The sequence below is a fragment of the Dendrobates tinctorius genome, unplaced genomic scaffold, assembly GCF_039654945.1.
Source record: "Dendrobates tinctorius isolate UK_male_01 unplaced genomic scaffold, ASM3965494v1 ptg000093l, whole genome shotgun sequence".
NCBI classification, from domain to species: Eukaryota; Metazoa; Chordata; class Amphibia; order Anura; family Dendrobatidae; genus Dendrobates; species Dendrobates tinctorius.
This window is the reverse complement of record NW_027361761.1, coordinates 22,965,001-22,984,850: the sequence shown is the minus strand read 5'-3', so window position 1 is coordinate 22,984,850 and position 19,850 is coordinate 22,965,001. Positions and strand designations below refer to the sequence as shown.

Genomic DNA, 19,850 nt, shown 5'->3' with positions numbered 1-19,850 from the left:
GGATAGGTTCACATTAGCATTCGGCTGAGCTGCGGAGGGCTGCGTACTTCCTCCGTTAAGCTCCGCCTACTTCCGCACTTCCGTTTAGCTCTGCCTACTTCTCCATGCGTCCTGCGTACCTATCTTTAACATTGGGTACACAGGACATGCAGATGTATGTGGATGCATGCGGATGCGTCGTTTTGACGTGCCCGCCGAACGCAAAGAAATGCAACATGTTGAAACCGGCCTTAGGCAGCGTACTTTTAGGACAATAATAAGACATGTACCCCATTACATATGACGTACCCTTGTTGATCTCAGGGATATCTATGAACCCTCCGGCCTCACCGTGGTCTCCTGTTATTGATAATAGAAAGTTACATCATTTATAAATGGAAATTTATCAATATTTCATTCGAATTTTGCACATATAGTTTTGTAACTTCACAGATGTGTACGGATAGGGCCACTGTTCTCTAATCACTTTTGCAAGCATTGCGCCCCCTATAGCATCTACGGATGTATTGATTTCAGTACCCATTAGGCAGGTTATTATCATTTTTAAATTCATTTATATGCTGTTGTTGATGCACGGGGGCCACCGAGTCCCATCACCCCTATACAACCCAACTGTGCGGAGACTATGAATTGTCAGGGTAGCCGGGGGGGAGATATTGAAGATCTGCATGGCTGTCATCTCTGTGGCTGGGCTTCACAGGATAATGTAATTTTGTCTATAAGTGTTTAATAGATTGCAGATTTACATTCCCTAAGGAAACCAAAATAATAAAGTTAAAAAATTAAATAAAAAACAAGTTTTAAAAAAGATATAAAAAATTAAATATATAATTTTCAACCACGCCCACTTTGAAGCCATTTAAAATAAATAAAAAAATAAATTAAAAATATAATATTTGGGGTCACTGCTTCCATAAAAGTCCGATCTATCAAAATATGAAATTAATACTCCTAAACAATAAAAAGAAAAAAAGATTGAAAGCGCCGGAAATTAGATCTAGGCTAATCCCTAAAAAACTACAACAAAGGCGATCAAAATGTATTTAACTCAGAATTATAACGCTAAAATCTTCAGCTCCATCAAAACAAGTTTCAGAAAATGGCGCCATAAATACATTTTTTTCAACATTTCTGATTTCTTTTAATTCACTACTTAAATAAAAATTAACCTACCATATACATATTTGGTATTGCCGTAGTCATACAGACCTGGGGGAATCATTTTGCGCAATGGAAACCGTAAAAATTGTGTTGATTTTTGCCCCATTATAATTTTTTTCTCCTATTTTCCAGTACATTGTATTGTCAAATCAAGACCTCGTTCACACGTTTAGTATTTGGTCAGTATTTTACATCAGTATTTGTAAGCCAAAACCAGGAGCGGAACAATCAGAGAAATGTAGACTAGAAACGCATCACCACTTCTGTATTTTTCACCCACTCCTGATTTGGGCTTATAAATACTGATGTCAAATACTGACCAAATACTGAACTTGTGAACGTGGCCTCACTCAAAATTACAGCTTGGCCCATAAAAAACAAGTTCTCGTACGGTTATGCCAATTGAGGGATTAAACATGTTATGACTCTTCTAAGAAGGGAACAAAAAGACTAAAGTATAAAAATTAAAATTGGGGTTAAATACGGACAGATCACTAGTTTTGGGGTAAATCATATAAAGAAGAATTTTACGTGAGTGCATCAGAACAATAGAAATATTTTTTAGGTTTCCTCTTACCAGTTTCTTGTGGCGGATGGTGAATCTGTAAAATAAAAAATCAGAAACAGAATGTGATTACAGTAAAGGGAACTCCATGTGTAACCACGAATCTCGGCATCTTATTTCCGAAAACCCTCTTTCATGTAATATAGACATCAACGTATGGTGGAAACTCAAGTTCCAGCAGGCCCTTATAGATTCCAAATTAAGGAAAAAGCTGAGGCTTGTAGTTTTTCTGGCATTGATGAGCCCCATGAGTCAGGAGTACTTACTGTGTAGGCATTAGAGCGGGCAATGATGGCTACGAGGCAGAGGAGCCCCAGAGGTGCCTGAGACACCATGGTGGCTACGAGAAGAATGCTCGCTGACAACGTCCCCTCCACACGACTTATATGTGATGTTTGAACTTTGCACAATTTTCCAAGTTCATGTTAACTAGTATAATTATTATCACAGATATTAATCACAGCTACAAGTAACATAAGTAGTTTATCATGAGTTTACCTTTATCTTGAAATTGGCCATAAACTAATCACTAACGCTCAGAGATCCTCAGGAATGAGCGCATTATTAACTTTTATGCTTTCCATGGGTATCCATTTACCTTATTAACCCTCACGTTATCGTTATGTCTTAAAGCAGCGGTGTAGATATTCTACCAGTGGGACTTTTTTTTAGAATTTTAGGCTTGTAGAAAAATTGCACTTTCTTAATGATGTCTCCCATGCTCAGAAACTATCCTGTTTCTCTTGCTTTGGTGTTCGTACCGAATACCTAATGTTAGGCATTGGGTTCCTGCCACTGCTCAGCAGGAATCCAGAGCCTTGCACTCAGCGGTCTCTCATTCTCCTTTGGCCGCAGTGGAGCCTGCTCAGCAGAATCATCGGTCCCGGCACTCTGCCCAGACCAGCAGTGTGGGATCAGTTGCTGCTGCCACCTCTGGTTCAGGTATGACAATACAACCTGGCCAGCAGCAAAAGACTCCAGAATCTAAGTCTGCTCTCTGCTCATTCTTCTCGACCTTTCTGCAGCTTTCGACACTGTTGACCATCCTCTCCTACTCTCTAGGCTCCAGTCACTAGGCATTAAGGACACTGCTCTTTCCTGGTTCTCCTCCTATCTTTCCGACCGCTCCTTCAGTGTTCTGTTTTCTGGCTCCACTTCATCTCCTCTTCCTCTCACTGTTGGGGTACCTCAGGGCTCAGTCCTTGGCCCCCTTCTCTTCTCTCTCTATACGGCCCCAATTGGACAGACCATCAGCAGATTTGGCTTTCAGTACCATCTTTATGCTGATGACACACAACTGTACACATCATCCCCTGACCTTACCTCCGCTGTACTACAGAACGCCACTGACTGTCTGTCTGCAGTCTCCAACATCATGTCTGCTCTCTATCTGAAACTCAACCTCTCCAAAACTGAACTTCTTCTGCTCCCACCATCTACTAACCTCCCTAAATCTGACATTTCCCTCTCTGTGGGTGGCACCATAATAACACCCCGACAGCAGGCACGCTGTCTGGGTGTTATGTTCGACTCCGATCTCTCCTTCACCTCCCATATACAATCTCTTGCCCGCTCATGCCGCTTACACCTAAAGAACATCTCTAGAATCCGCCCTTTTCTCACCAAGGAAGCAACAAAAACTCTCACTGTCGCCCTGATCCACTCCCGCCTGGACTACTGTAATGCTCTATTAATTGGCCTCCCTCTCACTCGACTCTCCCCTCTCCAGTCTATCCTTAATGCAGCAGCCAGGGTTGTCCATCTGGCTAATCGTTACTCAGACGCGTCCGCTCTTCGCCAGTCGTTACACTGGCTGCCAATTCATTACAGGGTACAATTCAAAGTACTTGTTCTCAACCACAAAGCTCTCCACAGTGCGGCACTCCCTTACATCTCCTCCCTCATTTCTGTCTATCGGCCTAACCGACCGCTGCGCTCTGCAAATGACTTTCGACTAACCTCTGCCCTAATCCGTACCTCCCACTCCCGACTCCAAGACTTCTCCCGTGCTGCGCCAATCCTCTGGAATGCTCTACCCCAAGATATTAGGATCATCCACAATTTGCATAGTTTTAGGCGCTCGCTCAAAACGCATTTGTTCAGAGCGGCCTATCACATTCAGTAATCAAAGTCATGTTATGTTTGTGTGTGTGTAGCCCATTCACTATCTCCATCTAACCCCCACCCCCTGAAGATGGCTGGACCATCATTGTAAATACATCATTGTAAATACAAACCTATGCTTTGTATCTCCCCCACCTCATTGTAGATTGTAAGCTCCACAAGCAGGGTCGTCTTATTTCGCTTTAATTATTGTATTGTTAACGTTGTTACTTATGACTGTTGTGTTTGAAACTGTTCAACTGTAAAGCGCTGCGGAATATGTTGGCGCTATATAAATAAAGATTATTATTATTATTATTATTATTATTATTAAGTCCTTCCATCGCTCCACTGAGCATGCTCATGGAACGATTCCCCATTGGGGATCGGGAGTCACTTGCTCAGGTCCTTCTCCGGTTCTGATTGGTCCATCAGGGGGACCTGGAAGGTTCCGGAAGGTCTCTGCTATAAAAGACTTGCATGGCCGCTTGGCCATGCGCTAGTATAGACTCTAGTTGCTATATGTGTGGATGATGACGGATGCATGTATCTGGTGAATGACTTATTAAGATTCCCCTCAGTTAGCGGCGTTCGCGGTTGCATCGCCGCACTCTCAGTAGGTCTAGAAGGAGGCTGGCCCGTGTCCTTGGGTCCGAGTCCTGTGACCATATACTGAGCGTTCATCTCCCCAAGCTCTGTGAGCTTGAACAGGCTCGGTATGTGTGTTTAGCGGTTCGGCGGATCTGTGAAGCAACAGAGTTCGCCCTGTGCACACCGGGTGACGTTTAACCCGTGTGTGTTCCGCCATTATACCGCCATATTGAGCTTCTGCCATTATCTAGCAGCAGTGTACCACCTCTGCACGGTGGACTCCGGGCTGCGAACGCACCCACTATTATTTTTTAATTTGGTTCGTTCCGCCAGCCCTAACACCTACTGTTCGGGCATGGACCTCAAACACAGACTGCACCAGGAAGTCCGTGTTACTGTTCGGATTTGGCACCCCAAACAGCAGGTGTTTCTCGCGCTGTCATGTGATGTTGTAATGGTTGATTCACTACTAAAATTCATTGCCTTTTTTGATAATTGTAACATTACAGGTAATGGCGCGTTGATCCAGGGAACTCGTCTGATTGCCGTATGTGGAGTCAGGAAGGATTTTTTCCTCTATTATGAAGCTATTAGTGTCAACCCTTTGGGGGTTTTGCCTTCCTCTAGATTAACATGTTAGGCTATAGATTGATATCGATGAACTTAAGCCTACCTTCAACCTTAAAAACTATGAAACTATGCTCTAGATTCATTAAAATGTGAACACTCTGGGTTCTTTTTCACTTAACTCAGATAAGTTCACAACAAAGTGTGAGGCAAATAAGAGAAATCATGACCCCCATGGTCAATATACAGTACATAATAAGCATACATGATAAATGAAATGATGAATAATAACCTGTAAAAAGGCCTGGAGAGTGGAGGACTGAAATTCCAACACACATTTCGTGTTAGCTTTTTCCTGCAGCTGACACACAGGAACAAGTTCACATCATTGGGAACTTATCTCAGTCCACTTGGACCAGTTTTTACTATTATTTTCATTGTATTTGTTTGATTTCTTTTTTACTTCTTTGCCCAATATACCATTGTTAGTGGATCTAGGTCCACTTGGACCACTATATGTATGCACTTGCACTTTCTTTCTTAATCAGGTGGATTTCACCACCATAGAAGGTTGGTCTACCTCTGACTTATTTGAACATTTCTATATTTGGATTTATTGAGTTCATCCCTAATTAGTCATTTTGAATGCCATTCTTCATATGCATGTGTCTGTCATTATTTCTTTGGTTGCATATTATGGTCCAGGAGTAAAAGGATTTTTGCTTCTTATTCTCCCTTTACGATTTTAACTTATATTATTATAATTGTCTACTTTTTATCCTAATAAAGTTTGATCTTTTTCTTACATGGGCTGTTGTGACTTCTCATTTATTTGGTATTCCTTGGTTTTTGGAAGTACTTTGTATTTTTGATTGGCCGTATACAGTGGGGCAAAAAAGTATTTAGTCAGTCAGCAATAGTGCAAGTTCCACCACTTAAAAAGATGAGAGGCGTCTGTAATTTACATCATAGGTAGACCTCAACTATGGGAGACAAACTGAGAAAAAAAAATCCAGAAAATCACATTGTCTGTTTTTTTTTTCATTTTATTTGCATATTATGGTGGAAAATACTTTTTTGCCCCACTGTATATGTTCTTCTTTTTCACTTAGTTTATGTTGTCACAACTCAATTATTGCAAAATCCACTCTTTGGGACAACCAATCTACCACAAATTAGTAATAGCTACAGCAAAGGTAGAACACTAAAGTAGAACTTTTAACAAGAAATCTAAAAAGCCTCATGCTAATGAAAGAACCACATACCTACAGTCATGCCTGAAAGTGTTGGCACCCTTGAAATTGTTCCAGAAAATGAACTATTTCTCCGAGAAAATTATTGCAATTACACGTTTCGTTTCTTGGCGCTCCTTGAAGTATGTTTGGGGTCGTTGTCCTGCTGGAAGATACATGACATAGGACGCTTTCTGACATTGGGCACTACATTAGTAGTAACCACCGATTGACCAAACCGCTGCACGACCAGCTCTACCCTCGACTACTGTATTATCACCCATCCCTTGTAGATTGTGAGCCCTCGCGGGCAGGGTCCTCTCACCTCCTGTACCAGTTATGAATTGTATTGTTTAAGATTATTGTACTTTTATTATGTATACCCCTCCTTACATGTACAGCGCCATGGAATAAATGGCGCTATAATAATAATAAATAATAATAATAATAATAATAATAATAATAATAATAACATTGCAACCCAAAATCCTTTGTTAATATTTAGATTTCATGACGCCTTGCAAACTGTCAAGGCCCCCAGTGCCAGATGCAGCAAATCAACCCCAAAACATCTTTGAACCTCCACCATATTTGTCTGCAATTACTGTGTTTTTTTTGTATGCGTCATTCTGTTTTTGGTAAACAGTAGAATGATGTGCTTTACCAAAAAGCTCTATCGTGGTATCATTTGTCCACAAGACCTTTTCCAAGAAAGATTTTGGATTTTGGCTTACTCATGTATATTTTGGCAAACTGCAGTCTAGCTTTTTAATGTCTCAGTGTCAGCAGTGGGATCTTTCTGGGTCTCCTGCCATAGTGTTTAATTTTATTCAAATGTCAATGGATAGTTTGCGCTGACACTGATGCACCCTGAGCCTGCAGGACAGCTTGAATTTCCAGTATTTTATGCAAATTAAGTAATTTACATCAGTATTTCTAAGTCAAAACCAGAAGTGGAACAATCAGAGGAAAAGTATAATAGTCACCACTACTGTATTTATCACCCACGTCTGGTATTAGCTTACAAATACTGATGTGAAATACTGAATGTGCGAACATGGCCTAACGCCATCATATACACTCACTGGCCACTTTATTAGGTACACCATGCTAGTAACGGGTTGGACCCCCTTTTTCCTTCAGAACTGCCTCAATTCTTCGTGGCAGAGATTCAACAAGGTGCTGGAAGCATTCCTCAGAGATTTTGGACCATATTGACATGATGGCATCACACAGTTGGCGCAGATTTGTCGGCTGCACATCCCTGATGCGAATCTCCCGTTCCACCACATCCCAAAGATGCTCTATTGGATTGAGATCTGGTGACTGAGGAGGCCATTTGAGTACAGTGAACTCATTGTCATGTTCAAGAAACCAATCTGAGATGATTCGAGCTTTATGACATGGCGCATTATCCTGCTGAAAGTAACCATCAGATGTTGGGTACATTGTGGTCATAAAGGGATGGACATGGTCAGCAATAATACTCAGGTAGGCTGTGGCGTTGCAACGATGCTCAATTGGTACCAAGGGGCCCAAAGAGTGCCAAGAAAAAATTCCCCACACCATGACACCACCACCACCAGCCTGAACCGTTGATACAAGGCTGGATGGATCCATGCTTTCATGTTGTTTACGCCAAATTCTGACCCTACCATCCGAATGTCGCAGCAGAAATCGAGACTCATCAGACCAGGCAACGTTTTTCCAATCTTCTACTGTCCAATTTCGATGAGCTTGTGCAAATTGTAGCCTCAGTTTCCTGTTCTTAGCTGAGAGGAGTGGTACCCAGTGTGGTCTTCTGCTGCTGTAGCCCATCTGCCTCAAAGTTCGACGCACTGTGCGTTCAGAGATGCTCTTCTGCCTACCTTGGTTGTAACGGGTGGCAATTTGAGTCACTGTTGCCTTTCTATCAGCTCGAACCAGTATGCCCATTCTCCTCTGACCTCTGGCATCAACAAGGCATTTCCGGCCACAGAACTGCCGCTCACTGGATTTTTTTTCTTTTTCGGACCATTCTCTGTAAACCCTAGAGATGGTTGTGCGTGAAAATCCCAGTAGATCAGCAGTTTCTGAAATACTCAGACCAGCCCTTCTGGCACCAACAATCATGCCACGTTCAAAGGCACTCAAATCACCTTTCTTCCCCATACTGATGCTCGGTTTGAACTGCAGGAGATTGTCTTGACCATGTCTACATGCCTAAATGCACTGAGTTGCCGCCATGTGATTGGCTGATTAGAAATTAAGTCTTAACACACAGTTGGACAGGTGTACCTAATAAAGTGGCCAGTGAGTGTACATTACACTAATGTTAGTCAAACTCACCAATAATGGCTAGTTTGACCAACAGTCTAATGTGAATTGGGTCACCGGCCGACTGATTGTCAAGGGAGATGTTGGTCTCGCATTTCCAATTTTAGAGGGTAAATACAGTCTTGCACTGTGCCCATAAAACGCAGAAAGTAAGTAATGTGTCTCCTAATAATATGGTCATGTCGCGTTATTCAAAGTGCATAAGGGTTTGATTCCACTTAGAGGTCATCCTATTGTTGCCAGGATTGGCTCCATCACTCCGAACTTAGACCTATGTATAGATAGGATAATTAGGCCATATGTGGTGTCTCTGCTCTCACATGTTAGAGACACCTCGGACCTCCTTCTCAAGCTAGAGTATATAACTGTGGGTGAGAATGTACATCTGGCACCTATCGATGTAGAGGCCCTCTACAGTAACATCCCTCATGATGTAGGGCTTTGAGCAGTGGAGCATTACCTTAGATCCAGGGGGCTGCAATACTCAACACACAACCAATTTGTATTGGGACTAATGGAGTTTATATTGAAGCATAATTTTTTCTCCTTCAATGGTAAATTCTTCCACCAGCTCAGAGTCACAGCAATGGGGAGCCCCTGTGCCCCTACATATGTAAATCTGTTATTGGGCAGGTGGGAGGACACCATTGTTTTTAGGGAAGTTGGAACTTCATGGTGGAACTCTAGAATACTATTGTCTGGGACCGATACCAGGATGATGTTCTGATACTGTGGTTCGGCAGTCCCGATTCATTCTCCAAATTTGCTGGGGAACTTATGTGAACTCTTCGGGTCAAAAATTAACTTATGAAATTAACCATGGGTCTATTAGCTTCCTGGATCTTATGATTGGTAGGGATGACACTGGGCACATCACCACATAAATATTCTGCAAGCCCACTGCTACAAATAACGTCCTACAATAGGACAGCCACCACCCCCCAGCTTGAGAAGAAGGACACCTAAGGGCCAGTATTTTCGAATAAGACGGAATTGTTCATAAATCTCAAAATTCTACCATCAGGCCTGAGAGATAGATTTAATGACAGAGGGTATCCCTTAGATGTGCTCAATGATGCATTCAAGGGAGCTAGATCAAGGGATAGGACATCTCTATCGAAGATAAAGAAACATGAAGACCATGAATCTCAGGTTAGAATTATAGGCACCTTTGACAGTAAATCAGGAGAAGGGAGACGGGTTTTACAAAAGTTTTGGAATATATTAAAAACTGACCTGAGTGTGGGCAACCTTATCTCAGAATTTCCATCTGTGACCTACCATAAAGGGAGATCCATTTGTGATCAACTGGTGCATAGTGCCTACTCCCCCATTACAAGTCCACCAATGTGGTTGGAAAACAGAAAAAGAGGCAATTTTAAGTATGGTGTCATGATCACGTGTGTCAGGACGCAGATGTTTCCGCAAGGCGAACCCATGTGACACACGTGACCCTGGATACACCGCCTCCAGTGGGGCGCATTTAAATAATAAAACGTGCAGGTGGATACGCTGCCTCCACCTGGCAAATTTGGGTATTACACGTTATACATAAAATCTGGAAACCCCACCTCCAGTAAGGCGAATTTAAATAATAAAGGGGAACCTGGGAAACTAACAATGGTGGGCCCTGCGATAGGGAATGGGGAAATGGAGACCTCCTAAGCTCCCCTGAGCCAGTGTCCCTGCACTCCTTACATTCCCTATACAGGCTCCGAACCTGTCGCCGCACGCGTACCTTAACGCCCTTGCTCACCCTGACCCTAAACCCTCACTAGGGAATGGGTCGGTGCGGAGACTAATCCCACCACTGCACTAATAACACACATGAGGAAAAAGACAATACAGGGGAAACACCACTTAGCTTTGCTCTGTTGCATGCGCTCCTAGCAACAGAGCCCACCACCTGCGTGCGTCTTCTCCTCCACCCGGATCCATCACCCTAACAGGATCCTTCACCTTAGTGCAGCCTTGGAGCAGAGTCCACCACCAGTTGCAGCTGCTCAGTACCAGAGTCCCATGGATGAGTTCAGCTTCTGACACGAAGTCAAGCATGCTTGAGTCCAGCTCAGCGGCCAAGTCCAACATGGTGAGTGCCACTCTCCATAGTCGCCACTCCACCAGCCCATGCAGACACTTCCCGCTGACACCATCACTGCGACCCCACCACGCCATGCCAGCCCTTCGTCCAGACACCATAGCTGACACACGTCCCCTCTGGCTAAGCTGCGCAGGACTCCTCACCAGCTCCATCCTTCCTCCAGGCTCTCCCACTCAAAGTGAAAACAAACTCACAATATCACAGGCTGTGAGTGAACACCCTGAGCACACCTTTATAGGGTGTCACACCTGATCCATAATTAAGTGCAAAAAACCCTAAAGTGCAATACCACTCACCACCACCGGGGACAGTCAAGACACCTTGGAACTTTCCAAAGTAAAAAAAGTTCACCCAGTGCAATTTAAAACTGTCAGATCATGACATATGGTAAATGCAAATTCTGTAAATATATTTTGAGAACAAATACTTTTTGCAGCACTAGCACAGATAGGATCTACCAATGTAGACACTTCTCGAATTGTAAGACGGCGGGAGTAAAATACTTGTTGTATGCACCTGCCCGACTGACTTCATAGGGAAGACAAAACGGGAGCTACGGAAGAGTGTGGGGGAGCATGTGGGAGATCTCACCAATGACCATGATATCCCCCATTTCAAGGCACATTAGAGATGTACATGGTGGAAAGTTGGATTGCTTTCACTTTATAGTCATGGAAGTAGTTACACCCCCTAGGAGGGGGGGATTGGGACCAGTTGATTTTGCAGATGAAGGCAAAGTGGATCAACCATATGAGAAGTGTATCTCCGGATGGTCTTAATGAGCAGCTACAATTTATTTGCTTTCTGTGATCCTCCACTCTCCTCCTGAGTGCATTTTTGGGTTAGTGCCTGGTTTCCTTGTTGTGCCGACGCTTGAGAGAAACCTGCTTTATGGGCCTTCTGACCTGGATAGGTTTTGGCCTGAATGAATTATGGCCATCATATCGTAATATTTATTTAATATTATTTTTCTTGACTCACACATTCAGCTTCTTTTCTTTCCTTGATATTGAGATTTTTAGGTTTAGTAAACTCAATGTAATAAATGGATCCCCTTATTATTCATAATTTTTGGGCATAAAATATTTTTGTATACATTGGTTGTATGAGATGGGTACAAACATATATATCCCCTGTGTTTTTAGATATAACCGCTGATGCAGGAAAGCCTCCTGAGGCTATAAAATCATCGGCTGATTGCCAGATAACATTGGGGGGTTTGGATGTGGGGGGAGGTTATAATAAAACCTACCCTGTGTGGAAGCAAGCATGACACAGGCACATGGGGAACTGCATCTGCGCTCCAGCCGCAAAATGTGCAAAACGATACTCGGCGCATGCACGTGGTGAACCGTAGTTGTGCTCCACCAGCACAGGAAATGGATGCCAGGATTACCTGGAAGTACCTTCTGTTAATGCCTCAACTGAAGGGGTACGGAGGTGAGATGGGAGCATGGCGGACATTGATTCCATGACTCATGTGGATGTGCGCCATTCCCATGCTGTCTCTCTGTTCTGTGTACTATGAAGACATTAGATAAGTCCTGATATTTTTATGGATCTTTACCAGTATGTCCTCCTGACGAGCCAAATGGTGGCGAAACGCATTGAGAATGATAATATGCATACTGGGCTTTCTGTGTATGTAATGACAGTAATAGGGGAATAGGAATCCTATAAAGCTATAATTGCTTGGAATTTGGGAATATGTGGAATAGGAGTATGCAACCTGGCTGCGAATATACACAAAACCCCTTGGTTACATATATTAAGGTACCTTGCCTTCTTGACTTAGGATTCCAACACCTAAGTGCAATATTGAATATTGATATCTGCCTGTATCTTATAAATCTCTTTCTCAGTGGTTTACTGAAATTGATAGGGTGCCAATCTCCACTGGTAGGCAGGGAGACAACAGTAGAATATTAGGGTGATTTTCTTTTTCTCCTTTCCCCCCACAATACAGACATTTAATTGAGCTGAGTCATGATTATATATTTTGACATATATGTGCACAATGTTTATAAAATTTAATATTAAAGCTTATGTTTTATATGGCTTATTTCCAAACAAAATTAGGTACTTGATTCAGCAATAATTTTTGGTACTTCTCTATTCGACAAACGGTGATTTTTGTTTTTGAGATACCATGATGAGTCCACCCAAACTGAAACTGCTCTTTAGCTGACGTTAGAGTAGAATAGATGTTCAGCCTTTTGGATATCCACATGGGCAGGGTTGATCCACATGGAAAAAGCCTTTTGAAGGTGCAAAAGAATTAGACCACATTGGTCAATTTCTTTTTTATTAGAAGGGTCCCTCAAAAATAAGAAAATAGGGGGGGAAGCCAGCACTGCTTAAGGTTAGAACGCATAAATTGAAACGCCCCACCCTGCCCCAAGCTTTATTTAATTGTGCACCTGTGTCTGGACCAACATCGCCCTTCATCTATGTTTGCTGGTCAGGCAATGTGTGGAGGCCATTCCTGATATGTCTGTGTTCAGACCTGGTTGGCCTTCATCTGCACTTGCTTCATCTGGCTTCATGGGAGCGATCCAGCAATGTTCAGGTACAGATTGCACTTGATGTGGTCATGCTCTAAATGTATTTAGGAGGCCGTAATAGCACAGCATTTATTAAAAATATATAGAGTAGGACCCCCCATATGAGATTGCCTTGGCGCGGCGGGGTGGCTCAATTGAATTGATCAATTTTTTTGCTAAATATCTCATTTTTGAATACAGCTAGACATTATGTGCATATGCACTCCAATTTATCCGTTCTAACCTTAAGCAGTGCTGGCTTCCCCCTCTATTTCCCTCAAAAATAAGCTGCTACTCAGATCCACAATGACCAGCTGTCATCTGTAGGACAGCTTTTAACAAATTTTCAATTCCATTATAGCGCCACCACAGGGGAACTAAAGCATTACATGATACCCATTGAAAATGATGGGCTTTTTCTGTACTACATGGACTGGTTACGTCTTCAAGGGGGAGAGAGACTCACAATTCCAATTTATTGATGAAGATCTTGAATGAGAGACTCCTTCTGTTAGCGCAAGGAAACCAAGTATGATTGTGACCAGGACAAAGTCTTGTTCTCTCCTGACTTCAGTCTGTTATCACTGTTCTCTCTTCCGGTCGTCATCTGAACTTTGGCCAGTGGAGGTTTATGACAGGGCACTTTTTTTATTTACTGTATAATATTTAAATATAATGAGAATTATATTTTCAAGAAACTAAATAATCAGAGAAATTACAATTAGGCATTTATTATCTGAGCTTTCACATCATAAATACTTCACTGCACATATATCACCGATGTCCGTATGTTTATTTGTTGTTTGCTTTGAGTTATTTCTATATGTTAGAAGGGTCTCCGACCAAAAAGGTGGATCACAAGATGTCCTACTACCAAAATCTCTGTAATCATTTGTGATCGGTGCTGGAATCCAGCTGCAAGTGGTCAATTTCTCTACAGCATCGCCACAGGACAAATGTGGTATTGCATGGAACTTGTTATTTCTCAGTCCTGCAAAGTAAAGGACATTCTTTGCAACATTTCCCTGCTCTTCTTTTTCATGAAAAAAGTATTAGAAATGGCTTTTTTACACTAGAAATGATAGGCTCACCAGCTGAAGTGGCTCGCCTAAACCTTAGGTAAAGGTAAGGGTGGGCACACAGAACCTGGGCATTTATTTATACAAAAAGCCGGTCAGGCACATGTGCAGTAAAGACTTGGTAGACACCGGAATCTCAGGAGCAACAGGACAGATGACATGAAAACCAGCAGAAATAAATGCAAGCACTAACACAAAAGACACAAATGGTGGAGAACACCAAACGTAGGGCTAGAGTCTCAATCCCAAGACAAAGATGGGTGTCTAACTGGGCCTTCAAGAGGTTTTCCCACAAACAAAGTAAATTTTAATCAACATTTTTATCAATAGATCTTACAATAGTAATACGTTCCTAAATTGAATGCGTTTAAAAAAAATGTTCCTGTGCCGAGATAATCTTATAAATGTGTCCCTGGTGTGTAATAGCTGTGTATAACCGTGCAGGAACATCATCTGATCAGACCACATCTCCTGGTCAGGGGAGGACACAAAAGAGCGTACAGACAGGACAGCACGGAATAGCAGCTGATTCTTTCCCTGATTGCTTAAAAACATGCAGGGAAATGTTTTCCTTCACAAAAAGAATCAGTTGTGATCCCATGCTTTCCTATCTCTATATTCTCTTCTTTCCTGGACAGGAGATGTGGTATGATCAGACCATGTCCTTGTACGGTCAGACAAATCCATTACACTGGGGCACATTTATAAGATAATCTCAGCACAGGAATATTTTTTATAGCATCCAATTGTGGAAATTAATTATTATTCCAAGATCTATTAATTAAAACGTACTTTGCATGAAAACCTCTTTAAATAGATTTAGATGATCTCATTGATCCACTCCAGGTAACTTGCAAGACTTGACGTGGAGAACAGCAGAGGGCAACAGACCTGGGGGAAGGAGACAGAGCCTGGGATACCTTGGACAGGTGTGTAACAGGCAAACTGCTGAAAACACATAGCAGGTACTGAAATTACACCACCCTCTTACCCTATGTTTGCTTATTTTCCTGAACTCTACTTACTAGAGGCCAACGCTTTATTTTCTGGCGTTCCTTTTCACATCACATTCCCCCTCCCGCTTATGTAGTGACTATCATTGATCTAGAAGGCCATCATACATTGTATGCCATCACTTGCCCCTATACATGAAACACTATACAACTTGGCTTGACATGGAGGTTACCAAATGGTGGCATCCAAAGGGCCCTCACAAATTTATAAAATGTAGTTCTTCACCTAACTTTTTGTTTATGTCCTGAGGAAACCGGAGAGTGCTGGAATTCCGATGTGAAAACATAAGGGTTAATAATTAAGGTCTATTACAGGCGTTTGCACTATGATCCGCAGCCATGAGTTCAACAGGTTGTATTGCAGCCTCGAAGGACGGGGCACTGATGAGAGAGAAGACATCAGTGCTCCTCTCTATGGTCATCATACAGTTGTGCTAAAAAGAAAATGAAGAACCTCATCCACAACTACCACAAAAGACAAAAGTTGTCATTGATGTTAAGGGGACCAATACACAGTATTAAAAAATGGGGTATGTGAACTATTGATCAGGGTCATTTGGATGTTTTGGGTTGTCATTATAACAAAAAACACAGTAGTTTGACAATAAATGGCTTCACCCAACCACTAACCATGAGTGGAGAAAAAGTTCTGGTGTTATCATTCATATTCTCTGAAAAAAAGGCCAAGAAAGCAAAAATTCTGCCGGGGTATGTAAACTTTTGAGCACAACTGTATACAGGTCATCTACTGGGGATATAAGTGAAAAATCAATGTATTAGAAGCTATGATAAAACGGAAAATGGAAACAAAATTTTAGTTTGAGTATGAGCCCCACATGCAAAAAATCTTGGCACTTACATCATTGACTATCAATGAGGTTATTAATGGTCATCTGAGGAATGTTCTGCTGTGCTGAGTGCACTTTGGCAAATCATCAAGATCCACTGCTGGCAGCTTCTTTTGGAATTGCCGCCCAAAGAAGTTCTACATGTTCTTGATCGGAAACGTGTGGAGACGCTGCAGACCATGGAAGCACGTAGGCAATGCAGGCTTCTCACATACGTATGAGCAGCGAGTGGCCTGGCGATGTTTAAAAATTGTGCCTGGCTGGGTCACATAGGGTACAAAATAATTACGCTGACACTTAGGTACAGGATAATGACCCTGATACTTGGGGTATGGAATAATAATGTGAAAACAAAAACAAAGAGAAAGCCTGCACCATTTAACGTGTGTGTGTGTGAACTTGTCCCTAAACCAAAATTTAGACTAAGCATTCGATCCTGCAGGTACTGGGTGCTCACAAAATGAGATTTCACATTACAAGAAGATGTATATAAGAAGAAAAAGTAGTGGCACTCACTGGTCCTTTAAAATCCAATGTCTTTATTTAGAAAAACATGTGTAAAACTGGCTGCAGAGAGGGAGTAAGTGTGCACATATGCGGGACAACAATCGTTTCACGCTTTCCTGCGCTTCTACTGGTCCTAGTGAGTGCCACTGCTTTTTTTTTTTCTTATATATACTGTATATGGAATGGAATAATAATGTTAACACTTGGTGTACAGGAAAATGACAATTGCACTAAAAGATCAAAAATAATAACTTGCCAATACATAATATCCGCATGATAATTTACACAAGGATTGTAGAAGAAATCAGTTGGCTAATCAGTGGTTACTGCAGGTTGTAGGCTTGTCAAAAGAGGTAGGTCTTAGGTTCCTTTCCAAGGCTTCTACGTTAGGCGACAGTCTGATATGTTATAGTAGAGAGTTCCAGAGTAGGGGGGATGCGCAAGAGAAATCCTGTATACGACTGTGTGAAGAGGAGATAAGAGGGGAGTACAGGAGGAGATCTTGTGAGGATCGAAGGTTGCGTGCAGGTAAGTACCGGGAGACGAGGTCACAGATGTATGGAGGACTCAGGTTGTGGATGGCTTTGTGTTAGGAGTCGGATTCCTGCGTTTACTCAGCAGGGATCCAGATCCTCACATTCTGCACTCTCCTCCTATTTTTCCACTGCAGAGGAGATTGCCTTGCAGCAAATCTCTCCTGAGGCCAAGTCCTTCTGTCCTCCTACTGAGAATGCTCATGGGACGAGTCATGTGCTCAGGTCCCGCTCCAGATCTCATGGGTCCATCTCAGAGATCTGGGAGCGTGCAGAAGGTCCCGGCTGCTATAAAAGGCGCGCATGGCCGTTCCGCCATGCGCTAGTATAGGCATACTTGCTGCTGTGTGTATGAGGACGGATGTATGATTCTGGTGACTGACTCATTTGAAACCCCTTCCCTTTGATATTACGCATGTGAATAGGGACTGAGTTAGTTTCAGCGCCAGCCCTCCTCTGCTTCAACTTGCACAGCTGCTAGCGTCCGACATTGCGCTTGCGCCTCAGCCTTTGTCGTTTGGCGGCAGTGTCCGCGCCGCGCTGCTGTAGCAGCCCCTTTGCGTTTGCAGTTGCGTGCACACGGTAGGTCTAGACGGACGTAGCGCCGCCGTCTTGGGCTACTCCTGTGACCGTATACCGTATGTGCGTTTTTACTGAGTACTGTGAGTACAACAGGCTCAGTCATTTGTGTTTGTGCTTTTTTGCATCTCTGTGAGTTAACTGAGATTTCTCTGCGCACCTGAGTGAAGTTTAACCCTGTGCGCATTACTGCCATATTGCTCCTGCCACCACTTAGCAGCGGATGTATCACCTACTGCACGGTGGACCCCGAGCGCCGAACGCACTTTATTATTAATTCTTATTTAGTGCGTTCCGCTGTTCCTAACAGCTTTGTATGTCATGGTTAGGGTTTAGAGCTGGAGTATTTGGGTAATGGGGAGCCAGTGCAGGGATTGACAAAGGGGAGAGGCCAGTGAATATCGGTGGGACAGGTGGATTAGTCAGGCAGTAGAGTTTAGAATAGATTGGAGGGGTGCAAGAGTGTTAGAATGGAGACCACAGGTCAGGAGGTTGCAGTAGTTGAGGCGAGAGATGATGAGGGCATGGATTAGTGTTTTTGTAGATTCTTGGTTGAAGAATGTACGGATCCAGGAGACAATTTTGAGTTGTAGTCGGCAGGAAGTGGAAAGGGCTTGGACATGTGGTCTGAAGAAAAGAGCAAAGTCAAGGGTTAACCCGAGGCAGAACGCTTGCAGGACTGGGGAGAGAGCAGCCATTGACTTTGATGAATTGGTCTGTTGGGGGAGTTGAGTGAGATGGGAGAAAGATGATGAATTCTGTTCTGTCCATGTTAAGGTGTATAGAGAGCCTCATATACTGTGGTGTGTAGGCAGGACAATAACTGTAGCGTATGCAGTGGTTGCCATCATATCTGGCCCTAAATGTATATGACTCTACTATACTTGTGCACTGATCTCTGTATAGAGTCCTGGTACACAATATCTGTATGATTTCTCCACCTGGTGGAGAAGAGCGGAATAGCAAGTATCAGTATAACGGATGCCTTCATTAGTTTGCTTTCCTTTGACTTCGCACATACGAGGAATGTAATGATTGTCTTGCTGTCGCTTGCTGGACAATCATTGACCTTAAAAAAACATTTTCTTGATTCGTTGTGAAATGTTTATTTTTTGTCCTGAGCTGAGATTTTAGAAGCTCCGACTTCTTGGCCTCCCAATCTTCATCCATTTCATCCAAGGGGTTATCTCCCAGTGCTGCCACTAGACGATAATCTCTGCATTCTACTTCAGCACTGCGAAATGCAATCACATTCATTAAAATACCTCTAAAAGACAAAATATTGCATGACTTTTTAGATTTATCCACCAATGTACAACACAAACTTGAAAATTGCAATACCCTAATGCCACCAACAGGGGGATGTGTTGAGCCATATATAGCACCAAAAACTACATTACTCCTACAATATCAGGACATATTAACTCTCTGGATACACAGTCACTTTTCTTTTTTTCCTCCTTGCCTTTCAAGAGCTATTCTTTTATTTATTTATTCTACCAAATAAAGTACTGAAAATTAAAAAAAACTTCCAAGTGGGATGGAATTGAAAATATATATGTATTATATAAAGCTCAAAGTGTGTATGTATGTATGTATGTATGTATGTATGTATGTATGTGTGTGTGTGTGTGTGTGTGTGTGTGTGTGTGTGTGTGTGTGTCCGGGATTGGCATCCGCACTGTCGCAGCTACAGCCACAAAATTTGGCACAGTCACACGTCTGGACCCCGAGAGCGTCCTAAGCTATGTTGTGAGGCGAAATTTTAACCCCGCGCGTTCCAATTTACCAAACAATTTTGCCCCTGTCTACATAATGGGGAAAAAGTGTGTGCGTATCAAGCCCCGCCCCTTATTATGATGTCATAATGGATGCCATGGCGACGCTGATGTCATCATAGGTTGCAAGCCCTGCCGCTCATTATGATGTCATAATGGTTGACTATGGGATGGAGGATGTGTGATAGGTATATGGGCACTGGACTATGGGATGGATGATATGTATGATGGGTATATGGGCATGGGACTATGGCATGGAGGATAATTATAATATGCTATAACCAACCACAGTTAGTTACTATGCCCGGGCAGCGCCGGGCTCTTCAGCTACTAT

At 42.7% G+C, this 19,850-nt stretch overlaps 2 protein-coding genes across 5 annotated transcripts in view; both read right to left on the bottom strand.

The window, feature by feature from the left end:
* Positions 1 to 2,123, bottom strand: part of MEP1A (meprin A subunit alpha) — a 71,639-nt gene extending 69,516 nt beyond the window's left edge. Inside the window, exons 1-3 of one of the 2 annotated variants that reach the window (XM_073586575.1) lie at positions 1,993 to 2,123; positions 1,739 to 1,763; positions 289 to 339 (exon numbers count right to left, since the gene is read on the bottom strand). In XM_073586575.1, the coding sequence (XP_073442676.1) occupies positions 289 to 339; positions 1,739 to 1,763; positions 1,993 to 2,061 (145 nt within the window). In that variant the 5' untranslated portion in view covers positions 2,062 to 2,123. The remainder of the gene's footprint in view (positions 1 to 288; positions 340 to 1,738; positions 1,764 to 1,992) is intronic. The other variant, XM_073586574.1, reaches the window with a different exon arrangement.
* Positions 2,124 to 13,890: 11,767 nt separating this feature from the next.
* Positions 13,891 to 19,850, bottom strand: part of ANKRD66 (ankyrin repeat domain 66) — a 24,233-nt gene continuing 18,273 nt past the window's right edge. For all 3 annotated transcript variants that reach the window (XM_073586567.1, XM_073586570.1, XM_073586569.1), the window contains one exon: positions 13,891 to 18,972. In XM_073586567.1, coding sequence (XP_073442668.1) covers positions 18,729 to 18,972 — 244 coding nt within the window. In that variant the 3' untranslated portion in view covers positions 13,891 to 18,728. The remainder of the gene's footprint in view (positions 18,973 to 19,850) is intronic.